The 14,945-nt window shown below is 23.9% G+C and overlaps 4 protein-coding genes across 4 annotated transcripts; 1 reads left to right on the top strand and 3 right to left on the bottom strand. All coding sequences in view use genetic code 6, as the record gives it.

Moving 5' to 3' along the window:
- Nucleotides 1-303: 303 nt before the first annotated feature.
- TTHERM_00473080 (hypothetical protein) lies at nucleotides 304-3,444 on the top strand (the record flags this gene model as incomplete). Its single annotated transcript, XM_001023891.2, has 8 exons — nucleotides 304-981; nucleotides 1,037-1,220; nucleotides 1,279-1,874; nucleotides 1,929-2,156; nucleotides 2,223-2,474; nucleotides 2,533-2,844; nucleotides 2,908-3,159; nucleotides 3,214-3,444. The coding sequence occupies 8 exons, from the start codon at nucleotides 304-306 to the stop codon at nucleotides 3,442-3,444; spliced, it is 2,733 nt and encodes a 910-aa protein (XP_001023891.2).
- Nucleotides 3,445-3,851: 407 nt separating this feature from the next.
- Nucleotides 3,852-8,364, bottom strand: TTHERM_00473070 (hypothetical protein; the record flags this gene model as incomplete). Its single annotated transcript, XM_001023890.2, has 2 exons — nucleotides 3,852-8,303; nucleotides 8,359-8,364. The coding sequence occupies 2 exons, from the start codon at nucleotides 8,362-8,364 to the stop codon at nucleotides 3,852-3,854; spliced, it is 4,458 nt and encodes a 1,485-aa protein (XP_001023890.2).
- Nucleotides 8,365-10,273: 1,909 nt separating this feature from the next.
- On the bottom strand, nucleotides 10,274-11,146 carry TTHERM_00473060 (transmembrane protein, putative; the record flags this gene model as incomplete). Its single annotated transcript, XM_001023889.1, has 1 exon — nucleotides 10,274-11,146. One exon carries the CDS (start codon nucleotides 11,144-11,146, stop codon nucleotides 10,274-10,276), a length of 873 nt encoding a protein of 290 aa, XP_001023889.1.
- A 1,403-nt stretch (nucleotides 11,147-12,549) lies between these two features.
- On the bottom strand, nucleotides 12,550-13,896 carry TTHERM_00473050 (flavin containing family amine oxidase; the record flags this gene model as incomplete). The annotated part of the gene is made up of 1 exon (XM_001023888.1): nucleotides 12,550-13,896. One exon carries the CDS (start codon nucleotides 13,894-13,896, stop codon nucleotides 12,550-12,552), a length of 1,347 nt encoding a protein of 448 aa, XP_001023888.1.
- Nucleotides 13,897-14,945: the final 1,049 nt, after the last annotated feature.

The following is a 14,945-nucleotide window of genomic DNA, read 5'->3' as shown; positions in this document are numbered from 1 at the left end:
TATTATAGTTTTTATCTTATCAATCACAAACAAAAATTAAATATTTTCAATTATTCAAGATGACTCTTTTTTAAAAGATGTAAGCATAAAATATAAAAAGTCAATTAATTATTTTATTAAAATTAATTAAGATATTTTATTTAAATTTTAATTAAATCGAATTAATTAGACTTGTGAATTATTTATTCTATTTCATAAAGTTAAAATATTTCAAAATTTAGTTCATATTAATTTGTTAAGTAACACTTGCAAAGAAGCTATGACATAGAATATTAGATTAAAAATTATGCTACAAAATTTTTGATGATTTATAAGATATTTTTTATAAAATTTATATAATAAATAAGTATCAAAAGGTAAATAAAATTCTTCTATTCTATTAGTAAAAATAAAGATCAAGTTTTAAAGATATAGGAAAGAGAGATAATGGCATAATAGAATTAAAATTAAGCTATTCAAGAATTAGAAAGCAAGCATTACAATCCTAAAGAAATTTCTTCATTGATGACTTTGAAAACTATTTTAGTAGGATTAGATAAAGAAATCATTAGTGGATAAATAACTTATGAATTGTAGAAATTTAAATGCGAATTAAGAGAAAAAATTAGAGCTGTCATTAAATTTTACATTGAAAAAATAATGAGTGGGAAAATGACTTTTTAAGAATATGCATAAAATTTGTAAAAAACAATGAAATATTTTATAGGACTAAAGCAGCTGTAAGAAAAGAGTGGCTAAAAAGAAACAAAATATGATAAATAGCTATCTAATAGAGTTTAAGCAATCAAGAAGGAATTTGAGTTATTGGCAAATGAAAAGGAATTAGCACTAAAAAAAATAGCTATTTTGAGTGGAAAAAACTTAGATCAATCAATTTACGATATTATTGATTTGGATAAAAAACCCTTCAATGAAAAGTTCTTATTATTTGCTACGAGATACAAATAATATCACAATATGGTGACATACATTTCTGCAAATGTAAAAAATTATTTTAGTAGCATATGGTCTTTATTTTACTTTACTTATTAAATAGATGAAAGAATCTAGATTGTAAGAGTTATCCACTAAATTAATGCCTCTTTTATAGAGAGCTAATGCGATCTTGTCTTAACTTTAAAACGGTTAAGAAGTAAGTATAAATTAGATTATCACAGCTGAAATGCCTCCTTTAACTAGAGAAATTGTCTTAGGAATGGATGAAAATACTTTTAATTAGAGTACATAAATATTTTATTGGACAAAAAATTATTCTTAAATTTTATTTTATATAAATAGAACTAAAAACTCTCTTTCTCTTGGTTTAAGAAGTTTTAGATAAAGAAAAGAAGTTTAAAGAATTTTCAAGGAATGCAAAAAAAACTAAAGAACACAACTGGCCAGTATACTCGTCTTTCAAGATTAAATAATACTAAGCTCTATTCAATTATTTGAATACCTTAGATTAAACAGTTACTCCCCTCCCTATAATTGAAGTAAAAGAAGAAAAAAGAAATTTAGTTCTTGAAGATACCGAAGTAGAATTTTAGGATATGATTATCAAATTTAAAAAACTAACAGGAGTACCTAAAGGGAAGTATTCTTTAAGCTATTCGTTTGAGCTTAACAAATAAATTATTAGCGATAATGTCGATTGGTGTAATGAAAATTTAGAATGGAATTACATGAAAAAGTATTCTCGTGGACCTGACATTAAACAACTTGATAACTAAATTCATACAAGAACTATAAATGTTAATATTTTCAAAAAAGGCACTCTTTTTGGATAGGATGAGTACGGAAGAATATCAATTCCTCTTTTAGATCTAGCTACAAAGTCATCCATAAATAAACCTATTTAGGTTTAACATAAAAAGGATACCTTTGACTTACATGTAAATTAAATAAATTATTGTATGTAAAATTATTATTCTATATTTAAAAACTAGTTTGAAGTTAGAATAAGGATTTGTACTTAAATGTTTACTCCCATCAACATCCGCTCATTAATTATCATTAAGCAATTCCAGCCATTCGAAGTAAACAATGACCTTTAGATTTTCTTAGATTCGAAAATTCCTGAATAATATAGAATAGTTGCTAATCAGCCATAAAAAAGTTAAAAATAAGAATAACAGTAAGATTAGTTTGGTGAAGATATAGTCCCAAAACTCCAAGTAATTTTTAATTCCTTTAAGAAAATTAAAAATTAAGTTAACAAAAAAAAAAAATTTTTAATAAAGTATTTAACAAGAGATGATACTTCTAAATCATATGCTGTCTTTAGTAATTTGTAAGACAGTATGATACCAGAAGGATTAACTAAACAGGAAGTTATATTCCCAGAAGACTTTAAAACAACATTTTGCTCTTCCTACATAAATCAAATGGAAGATATCCTCAAAGAGTTATCTAAGTACTATGTAAGTTTAGGAAAATTTTAAGACAGAAAATTTGCTAATACTCAAATTGAAGAAGCTATGGGAAAGAAGTTTGTAAATAATTTTTCATATTAATTTTGAAATTTAATTCAAACTCAAATCATTTAAATAGGAACTAGAAATACTTCCAAGTAAAGTTGAATCAGGAAAAGTTACTTTAAATTAAATTTATACCTATTATTGTGATGCAATCGTCAAAGATAGACTTCGTATTGAATTATATATTAAGTTAGGCTTATATGATTGGGCATCGTTTTGTTTAGCTAGAAGACAATTACTTATTTAAGATATGATAGATAATGAATGGGATATTGAAGATGTAAAGGAAATCAATGTCAAATCAATCATTTAGAAAATAAAAAATACTTAAAATAAAGGAGAAGAGCTTAAAAAAATAATGGCTTATATTAAACCTTAAATTACTGTAAATACGTTTATCAATTTTAATAAACAATTTTTATTTTTTATGTAAATAAATAAATAATAGTTTTTGAAAAGAGGAGGGGAATTCCGTGAAGCAGCTATCTTAAAATAACTAACTGAAGATATGCTTCCTTAAGGTTTGACTATGAAATAAGCCCTCAATCCTGAGGATCTTGATTATAATTATTGTATGAGTTATTTAGAAAAAATGACTGACTAGTAAGCAAAAGCACAAGCTTTCTTTGCTAAGAGTGGACTCAAAGAAGAAAAGGCAAAAGCAAAAGCTTTACAAGAAAATGCATTTAAATGTCTATACGTAATATAAATTGATAACTTTAATCTAAATTTTAATTTATTTAATGTGAAAAAGGGTTTACAAAATAAGATGTAAACAGGATAGATAGATGCTGAAGAAATCTAGGATTTCTATTCTGATGGTATCGTATTAGATAGACTAAGAATTCAGTTATATATGAAACTAAAGCTTTATGAATGGGTTGGATTCTGTTTAGAAAAGCGTCAAATTTATATTTAAGATATGAAAGAAAATGAATTTTAGATCAAGGATGTTGAAAATATAGATTTATCACAATATATTTGATATAGATATTCAAAGTTTTTTTGACTAAAACTTTATGTATTTTTAATTAAAGATTTAATTTGACAAAACATATTATATAGTATGTCTTAGTGTATAGGTTTTATTTATTTCAGAAAAATATCCTATTTTTATTTTTTAAATTTCATCTTATATATTCATAAAATACATGAAAAAGTAGGAGGGAATATTTTATTCCAAACAAAAATTTTATATAATTGATGAAATTATTTATGAATAAGTAAAAGAAAATCATATTAAGGGATTTTAAATAATAATACTTTGTATAACTATTAAATTTAATGATTAATCTTATATAGCTTAATTGAATATATTTTTGTAAGAATAATATAAAAAATTTAATTTAATTAAATAATTTTGAAACAAAATTATTTATTTTTTTCTCCTTATCAGAAATTAGAATGTAAAGAAAAACCTTTTTTCTCTCTGAAAGTTGACTCTGATAAATTAATTGGTTTAAGTAATTGATTTATGTTTTGGTAAGTTGGTTTACCATTGTTTGAATTTAGAATATTTTATGGATTTTTTGATGAAGGATCGTATTTTGGTTAAATAGTTAATACATTTTAGAGACTTTAATGAGAAACCTAACGAGCAGGCAAATTTGTTATAATTGTAGAATAGTTTTTTAATGGAGCAAGATGATACCTTTCAGATGAATTGTTGTGGATACTTAAATTTTTTACGTTTAGTTATTAGAAAAATTTGTTTTTATTATCTTGATCTGTTTTTCCAGTGTTCATGATTAAGTGCAGACTATTGACATTTCGAATTCTTTATGTTGAACAAAATCGATTTTAATTTGATAAAGATTTATTTATTGGTATTTACTAGTATTTTTAAAGTAAACTTAATCCTTGGTGTATATTACTGTTTAATTTACACTCTGTGTTAGAATTTTAGATTGTAAGAGATATATTTCTAGAGTTTTCTTAAGATTAAGGAAACACATTTTTTGGATCTACAGTAAAATGATGATTAATTTCTTGTATTTTATTCTTGGAATACTTTATTGGGCTTTCATTGATCGTATATCCATTGACTCCTTCAATTAGCTGAGAGTTCTACTAAGATTAACTTTAATTATTTTCATATAATAAGATTATTTTATCTCTAAATGGACTGCTTGATACTATTTATGAATACTTTTTGTGTAGCTGTTGTCTAATTAAACTCTTTTTAAGTAAATTTTGATTGAATGTCAGATTTTTATTATGTTTTGGCTTTTATTCTTCAACTTATAAAGTTATTTTAGATTACTTATTTGGTGAAAATTGGCAACTATTAGGCTGCTAATTAATGGCTTACTAAGGTTAAGGCTTAAGAATCAAAGGTGTCTATTCTTATTTATCTTTTTAAGACCCACTAGAAGATCTAGTATTCTTTTATTGAATATTTTCTATATTTGAAACAGTGCTAATAAGGCTTGTTCTATTATTTAAAAATTATGGAAATAAATTATTTGATAGCCTTGAGTTATTTGCTATATCTTCTGCAATAGAAGAATGTCTTCTATTTCCAAGGCTATTTATTAGACTTATATTTTTGTTAGGTTATGCTCTAGTGGCTTCTTAAAGCTTAGCTGTTATACTTTTTAAATGCTTTTTTTCAGTTTAGCTTATGGCAAGCTATTAAAGTGTTTATTTTTATCTGCTAATAATTTCATCTAAATTATCATATTACTACTCTAATTGCTTTTAGATGAACTTCTCATTGGAATTATTTTGCTTATTAGTTTATAATTTTACAGTTTCCTAAAATTCACTAACATTATTGAAGTTATCTGCACACCCACTGACAGGAGAAAGAAGAATTTATTTTGAATTATTTTCTTTTATATTTAAAGTGTTTAACTCTAAAGAGGGTTCCGGGCTTTTTTGTTTTAGTTAAAGCTTTAATCGAGGAGATTCGCAAGTGAATTTAAAAATGGATTCATTTGCTTCTATTTCTTTGTCAATTTAATTAACACTTATAAGTGGAGATGAATTTTAATTTTGCTTCAAATTCTAAAAGCTAATTTATTGCATTTGTGAGTCATCTTCTTCAAAGAAATTTAGTTTCTAAAAAGATTTTATTTTCATAGGAGAATTAATTTCATTCCTTGAAATATTTTCATAAGATGCTTTTGATTCATTAAGATCTGAATAAGGATTCATTCTATTTTTCATAATCCTTGAAATACTTGCATTTAAACTTACTGAAACATTTGGTGAGTTGTTAGCAGAACCTTTTTTTAAATTTCTAGGGGAATAGCTCTAAGGATTTTTAGTCATATTGTTGACCGCTGAAATAGAAAGATTTCCATTTATAGACTTTGTATTTGATTTCTTTAAAACCCTTTAAATCCTTTCAGATTCTTCAAATGTCGGCAAACCACTTGCAGCAAGCTAAACTATTTTTGGAATACCTTTGTTATTTACAATATCTTCTTTTATTTTTATCATATCTTATACTTATTTTATATCAATACTTGAGGGGTGTTGCGACTGATATTCGTTTTCTCTTTTTCTTTGAAGAAGCCTTCCAGAATCTTATTTTTTTAATTTTCTTTCTATTTACTATTTCATCTATTCTTCATACTCTTTAGGTGTATCATAAGAGCTAATTTTTAATAAGTTTGGATTTAACTTGACTTGAAACTCTTCTATAATTTAGTTATTCGAGCCTATTTTAATAGTATTTTTCTTAGAGAGATTATCCATTTCTGTGGTGAAACTTTTAACAGACCCTTGATTTTAGGAATCTTATATTCTCATTTTCCTCAACTTAACAGGTGATGAAAATGGAGATGCTTAAATTTACCTTTAATCTATTTATTAATAATTATCTTTTTTATTTCTATTTCTGTAGTTTTGGTTATTATTTAAATTATTTTAGTTGTTGTAAATAGGTTTAAGCTAAAATCCTAGGTCATTTGTTGAATTAAATGAATTTTTAGAACTATTCATATTAATTTTTTGATTTCCTTCTTAGAGATTTGCTTAAAACTCATCATTAAAAGATTAATATTTTTTTTTTGATAATTAAAATTTAGTTTAATTTATTGTGGAGTTGAATAGCTCATCGTTTTCAAGAATTACTTCAACCTAAGACTAAACTTATTAAGCGTTTCCAAACTATACTGAATTATACGTTTTCCTTCTAATTTCAGGAGTTTACTCAGTAAATGCAACTTCATTATTATTGCTGTTGCTATTATTATTTTAAGTGATACTAACAGCAACTAAAGATGAGTTTCTCTTAAATTGAAAGGTTTTACTAGGCTAATCTAATTTATCTTTATTTTAACTTAGTTTCTTTTTTATTAAAGGAGAGCTCAGCTCATCAATTTAACTAAAAGAATGCTAAGAAGGAGATAACCCATAATCAAATACGTTAGAGCTTTATCTTTCTAATATCCCTTATGCATTTTCTTTAAAATTTGTTTTAGGATCTCTTTGTTTAGAGGGTGACAAACTAGCTTAGTCTGTATGCTATTTTTCTTCTATTTATAGCATTTTTTATAACCTCTCTTCATAGTAGAGAGATTTTTTCCCTCCAAGTCTATTAAGATGATTGAAGAATTCCCCATACTCATCTCTTTTTCTTAATACCTTTAAATCAAGCCAGTAAATGGAAGCTCTTTCTGTTGTTGATTTGCATGCAAATTTGTGAAGACATATTACTTCTTCTTTTTACTAAGGTGGGACATCTTCTTCATTATTTGAATTTTATTTTTAAATATTTTCTTTGACAGCATCTACAATATTTGTTAAGCTTTCATATCCAAACAACTCACCCATAGATAAAATTGATATTTTTTTCTCTACATATTTATTTTTAATATTTTTAACCCTTTTAACTAAATCTAAATATCCATCTTTTACAATATATAATCTATTAATTGCATCAGATTCTCTATAAACATATTCCCCTGCACTCAATATATCTCCATCATCTTCAAACATATAAGCTAAATTTATCAATATGCGATCACTTACTAGCCCTTCAAACTATTTTCTCAAAACCTAAGTAGTCATTTCTATTTTCCTTTCAAAAAAATCGAATATATTTGTAAAATCTTTATTCTATATTTTTAGCAGTTCAACTTGGTCACTTTTAGCTACAGCTGAAAATGACTTATACTTTTTACTCAAATCTCCAAAGCATTACTTTTATTTAAGAATTTAAATTCGGCTATATTTCAAACGACCATAACCTTCTCTTTCAAAATATTATCCTATCTTATCATTCTACATTTTTAAAAGCTAATAATCTTCATCTTCATCATTTTCACATATATTATCGCTTGGACTACTATCAAAATTGTTTTGAGTACTTTATTTTTTTAGATTTTAAAAGTTGCTTATTTACTGTTAGAACTAGATATTATTTTTTTCTAAGTATTTCTAAGACTGCGGAGATTATGTAGATTAAGTTCCTAAATATTACATCTATATTGGAGGAGTCTAGCTACGATTTAAATTTTATTGACTTTTTTTAGCATAAGTTGATATTTCTCCTGATAAAATAAAATAATATATGTCATTTTTATCTTAATTATGAAATATAAATTCGCCTTTCTTAAATTTTTAATATGTCGTTTTATCTAAAAATTAAAATATTTTTTCATTATAATTATTTTCATTTTGTATTATTTTAAAATTTGGAAACTGCTTTAAATATTAGCTAACAATTGAGAGTTACTCCTTATTCCTTACTTTTTTATTAAGCTAAAGAATATCAATTGGGTCCTTAAGGCTTCTCTCATAAGAAATTTTGCGCAGCTATCCCTAATTTTCTAATGATTGCTTTCTAACTTATTCAAGTTACTCTGTAGAGACTTTTTGAATGTATCGCTTCTAGTTTTTAAATAATTCAATATTTTTATAATCATTAAAAAATATTTATTTTTACACTCATTTAAAAATAAAAGGATACAATCTGCTAAAACTTTGAACAAGGAATAAAGTTCTCTAACTAATTTTGTTGGAAACCAGTAATTACTATTCAAGTATTTTATATGCCAGTTAATCCTACAATTTAAATAAAACTGACTATATATCTCGCTAAGCAGCTTTGGAAAAAAATACTAGATCTAATATGATCTTTAAAATTATAAATATACTTTTAGTATAGCTTTATTGTAAATTTAATAAATTGATAAATAAATTAAAGCCATACAAATACAATATATTCATAAATTATTAATTGATACGTTTGTATTTGATCTTATATGTTTAAATATATCCATAAATATTTTATTGAGTTAAATGTATATTTGGTAATCTATAAGAAAGGTTTACAACAAAAATATAAATTTACAGAAATAAATATTTGATAAATACTAATTCTTCTTTATTAAATGGTTTTCCTTTATTAATAAGATTATTTTACATTTCAATATTAAATAAAAAAGTTCTTAAAGCTTTATAGTATCTTAATTTAAATATAATAAATTAAACTAATTTTTCATTTTTATATAAATAGTAGATATAAAGGGCACAAATATCTTACTTAATTTAAAAAAAACTAAATTACATTTTTTTAAAATTTATAAAATCAGAGTTTTTAATGTATGAGACACTATAAATTTGGTGATGTAATAATGATATATATTATAGATAAGCTAATATTGGATAATTTTTGGAATGATTCATACTGTATTATTGATTTAAGTAAAAATATGATAATAACATTTTTAAAAAATAGACATTTAACTTTCAATTTAATGAACTAGAAGAATTTTACTGTGACTATAAAATAATAATAATTGCAAGACTTAGAATTAGAGGTAATTCTTTTATTATAAAATATGTTATTAGGAATGGATGCATAAAAATAAAGTTAAAAATAGAAATAAAATTAAAATGTTTATTGGTAAAAATTTCTTACTTTATTGTTTAAAATAAATATTTTTTTAATATCAACATAATTCATTAAATTTTATCATGAAAAATAGATACTAAAAATATGAGTTTATATTAAATTTTTTGGGTCTAATAAAAATTATTTATAAAAGTACTTATAAATGTTATTTACCAACCTTACAATTATCTCAATTTTGAAAATTGCAGCTATTTTTAGGATATAAAAAAATTTATAAATAAAATGATGTCTTTACAAAAGTGGGTAAAATTTGCATGAATTATCTAAGAAGTTGGTTGAAAATAGCATCATAATTTAAATAAATTCAAGCAAATATAATCTAACGTAATATATATTCTAATCATTTATGGAGAAAACTAGCTCTTAAAATTATTAAATAATAGTTACTGGTTAGATATTAGAGTTGCTTATCAGCTAAGCTTTTATTATTATTGATTGGTTCCCCAATTTTTTTTTTATGGATAATAAAGACGTCTAATTAATCTTTAACATCTACTAAAAAAATTCTATGACAGGATTTTTTTTATTTAATTTTTGGGAAAACAACTTTTCTTAAGAAATCATACATGTAACTAATTATTAAGACTTTATAAATAAACACAAATGTTATTTTTAAGATTGAGATTAGATTTTTTTCAAAATATTAGTAGAAAATACAGTTCAAGAATAAAATAAAATATGTATATAACAAATGTAGAGATTTAAGTTTATATTTCGTTATTATCTGATTTATATTTTTAAAAATACTTTAGTTTTTTCCTTTATAGTTTTAATGCTCCTTAGTTTTCAAACTGTAATGATAAGCATTTATTTATTCTTTAAGTTAAGCTATGTTAGTTCTAGGAACTATTGATAATAATGGTTAGTTATAAGGGTAATTGAATAAAAATATTGTTATGGTTTTCAGGTTAATTTTGTGTATAAATAAATTATTTATTTTGATTCAATACTCAGCAGTGATGATTGTGCTTAATACCATCATGCTAACTGAAATTATGAGAACCCACCATACAAACTTATTTTCAAGGGCCTTATTTATATGTGTTAATTAGAAGGGTTTATCAGTGAAGAAGTAATCATCAGCAACTACAGTCTTTTCAACCTTCTTTTTCTTAAAAAGTTCGTAGATAATACGTGCAATAACGAAATGGAAGACAGTGCTGAGAAGAGCAACAGTAGCGAAAATATGAGATTCTTTGCTCTTCCAATCAATTATTGCATAAACAGGTTCAAAACAAAGAGTAACAGTCAGATTTATAGTTAAGTAAAAAATAATGAAAGATATAAGATAGATCAAGTGTCTCTTATAGAATTTAATACGATTAAATATGTTATCTATAATTAAAAGAACAAACATTCCACCATGTTCAAGAGATGTTAAGGTAAGATAATAGGCATCCTTTTCTCTTTTAATAGTTTAGTATATAGCACCCCAGTACATAGCAGTAATAATAAATTCAGCTGAGTAAACTATTTCAAAAATTACGTGAGTAATTTTCCAATATTTTTCAGCAAATTTGTGGTCCTTCATAATTCTTAGGGATAAAGCAAAATATACGACTGTCAAATTTACACCCCATTCGGTAAGATATTAGAAATTAGTAATAATAGCGTGACGAGAATCAAGTTGAGACATAGTCCATGTTAAAAGAGCAATTGCAAAGCAGCACTATCTGACAAGATAGAAAGTTTAGTCTTCTAAAATATATGATTAAGAAATAGATTTTTCGTTGGATGTGTTGTGCCATAACCATCTATGGATTGATTATTGCATTTTTCTGAATTTAGAAGTTTACATAGTATCAGCAGAACTCATTTATTTTTATATGTTTTAAATTATATGCTTTTATCTTAATTATTGTTTTTTATTTTTAATAATGTTATTATTACTCTTAATTTAAATTTTTTTTTTTTGTATTGAATTTTTTTGTTATAATTAATTTATATATTCATAGCTCGCTTCTTTTTCACCTTTCAATTAAATAAGATGAGTACTGGAATAGAAAAAAGTTCTATTCAAAAAAAAAAATAAGCAAGCAAGTCAAGAAATTAGATTGGAAGAAATACTATTCAAAAAAATTAGTAAAGACTTTTCACAATAATTTTCATTATTAAAATTTAACTTTTTGATTTTAATAAATAAGAATCAAAAGGCTATTTTTGGTATTAAAATTTTTTGTCTTAATATGTATTAATACTATTAAAGGTGACCAATTGTGCTAAATTGAGTATTAAAAATACTTTTTAGGTGTGTAAGATATAAAATTTAAATTTCTAAATTATTATTATTAATAAGAAAAAAAGCTGTCTCATTATAAGTAAATTCTTATTAATTATCAAAAATTAATAGAATCAAAGCATTGCTAGTGTAAAAGTAGATTGCTTTTTGTAAAATAAATTCAGTTATCGCACTTGGTTATAAATCCTCCCACTAAATTATAACAAACTTTATTAATGAATTAAGGTATTTATCATTTATTATTACTAAAGTTGAGCTCTACATGCAAAATTTAAATCCTATAACAGCTTTTTTAATAATTTCTTTCTAAAAAAAATTTAAATATTAAATATTATAATGAATTATATAATATTATTTAATAATTCTTATTTTCTAAATACATTTAATTCAAATTATAGTCAACCTGCATTTTTATGTTTAGTTTCAAGATAAAAATTTCACATTTTTCAAGAATCTAATTTAATTCAAGATACTCAAAATTTATTCAGGGGCTGATTTAATATATTTAATTATTTAGGTGGGTTTAAATATTAAATAAACTGAGCAAGTTGAGTTTTATAGAAAAATTTTGCTCCGTTGTTTAAGAAAGAGAATATTATTTGAAGGTATTTATGTGCATGATTATTATGACTTAATAAGAATCGTCACACTTAATGAAATGGTATTACGGACTATTTAAAAGTGCACTAAATTAATTTAGATTAAATTGATATTTAGCTATATATGATGAATGTAGATTGGATTATCTAGAACCAATAATTTTGTATTAAATCAAATTTATAATTGTCAAAAATGTTAAAGAGATACTTAAATTAATCAAAGAAATATATATATATACATATATAATAAACAAACAAACAATCAATTAAAAGCTTACACTTTTTAATAAATTAAATTAATATATAATATTTTATATTGTATTATAAATATATTCTTTAAACTAATTAAATGAATTAAAATTATTTTTTCCATTTATTTGTTCATTCATTTTACTTATAAATTGCTATAATTCTTTCTGCTTCTCTACTGCCAGTATCTAAAGCGCCATTAATTGTAGCAAAGTATGTTGGATTTGATGCTTCACCTGCAAAAAAGATTTGTTAACCTATAGGTTAAGCTAAAATTTCTCTATAGGAGCCCAAGTTAAGTGCTGGGTAAGTATAATTACCTTCTATGTATTTGGTGGTCGTGTAATCAGTCCAAATGTAATCTTCGAATAATTCCTCAACATTTTTTTCTACTTTAAACACTTCTTATAATTTTACAAATAATTCCTTCATCATTTCTTTACGTTTGACTTCATCATTCATATCAACGGCTACTTACCCTGAAATTAAAGCACACAAGACAAAATCTTTTTCGCTACGATGATAAGAACAATTCCATACCATACCGATTTTACATCTTAAAAATAAAGAGCCTAGCTTTTCAGGCCAGAATCTTTCTTTAAATCTCATGTGTAGTTTTCCTCCTTTGCCCATTTACAAAAGTTCAATAGCTTTCTGCTTTTCTTCAGGTAGAGGAGGATTGAAAGTGATAGATCCATTTTTAAGTTAAGAAATAGGTACCGTAATTATGACATGATCAGCTTTGTATTCATTTCCGTTGGCATCAACTAAAAGAACACCACTTTTGACATTATCTTAATTTTCTATTATAACTCTCTAAACTGGAGTGTTATATTTAATCAAAGGTAAAACTGAAGAGTAGGACTTTTCTAATACATCGAAGTGAGACATATTTCTAATTACAAAGTTTATATCATGGTCGCTTTCCCAACCTGTTTCATGGGTAGCAAATCCTTTAATAGACATTTCTTCAAGAGTAGAGCCATATTCAGTACCCCAAATAAATTCATAAAATTTCAAGAATCTTTAGTCTTCTCCCTTTCCCTTAATATACTCTAAGATTGACATTCCATCTTAAAGAAGCTATTTTTCATTTTCTTCCAAAATATTCTCATAAAATTCTTCTCTTTAGTACTTTTAGAAGTAATCTTCTCTTTCTATCAAAATTCCATTTCCTTTGGAAATATCATCTTCCTTATCAGGAAGATCTTCAATATAATGCTCAACTTCATTGTCAGGCTCACATACACCTCCAACTTACTTAGCTAACTCGAAGTATTTTGTTGTCAAGTGAATTTCTTCAGCACCAGTTTCGATTGAAAAGTCAGCAAATTTATCATTTTTAGCTATTCTTCCTCCATGTACTGAGCGTGCTTCTAAAACTTAAACAGAAAATCCTTTTTTTTGAAGTTCAAAAGCAGCAGTAAGACCAGCAACACCTGATCCAACAATAATTACTTTCTTTTCTGATAAACTCATTTTATTTAGTTGTTTTTTTTTGGAATTTTAAATTGTATTTTAAAGATTTAGTTATTATACTTTAAGCTTTATCTTAATTAACAAATTTCTTATATCAATTGTTACTTATTACTTTCTATTCAAAAGTTAATTACATTTCTTACAAATATCAAATTCTGATAGATTTGATTCATAGTTTATGTGGTATTTTATGCTATTATTCAAATCGCTTACATTTACAAACTCTTAGAAATATATAGTTTAACTTATATCTTAACATGTATTACAGATAAAATAAAATAATTATCGCTAAATCAGTGTTATTTGGTATTTATATCTTTTAAAAAGAATTTTTTATGCCATAGTAAAAAAAATTAAATAAGTTTTATAATGATAAAAAGGTAGTCATACTGATAACTGTAAGCTGTGCTTTTCAAAAAGACAAGTATCATAATTTTATAAGTATTTAATTTACAACTAAAAATAAAAGAGCTTTTGAATTGAAATATTCTTTTCGTAGGAGGCGAAAAGTGAAAGTTTAGATTAATTTTTACCTATTTATGACTTATAAAATAAATATCTCTTGAAATAGCTACGCTATTTTCAAAAAACTTCTTTATATTTAGGTATTACTGAAAATTCTTTATCCATCTATTACAACAAAGACTAGTTTATTATGGGCAACTTAACTTTTTTAGAAAAGTAAGATAAATAATATTAATTGCGAATTTAAAATTAATTTTTCTTCTAAAATATAAGTTAATTAATTAAATTAGTGAACATACATTAATTAATGTAAAACTAATAATTAGATTTATTTTATTTTACTAACAGAGTATGAAAAAATGAATTTTTAACTTTTAATGATAAATCAATTTTATTTAAAATCTAAATAAAATTAAATTGCCTGATTAAAATAAAAAAAATACAAATACAATTGAAACAAAAATTTAATTATCAGATTTTTCTTTATATTAAAATTTTAAATGTTATAAGATCCTTAATTGAATCATATGATAATAAAAATATTATTTTAGATAATAGTTTTTAAAATTAGTTTTAAATTAAAA

Source organism: Tetrahymena thermophila, assembly GCF_000189635.1.
Source record: "Tetrahymena thermophila SB210 genomic scaffold scf_8254403, whole genome shotgun sequence".
Taxonomy (NCBI): domain Eukaryota; phylum Ciliophora; class Oligohymenophorea; order Hymenostomatida; family Tetrahymenidae; genus Tetrahymena; species Tetrahymena thermophila.
Note: the sequence above shows the minus strand (reverse complement) of the source record. Positions and strands in the feature narration are given on the sequence as shown.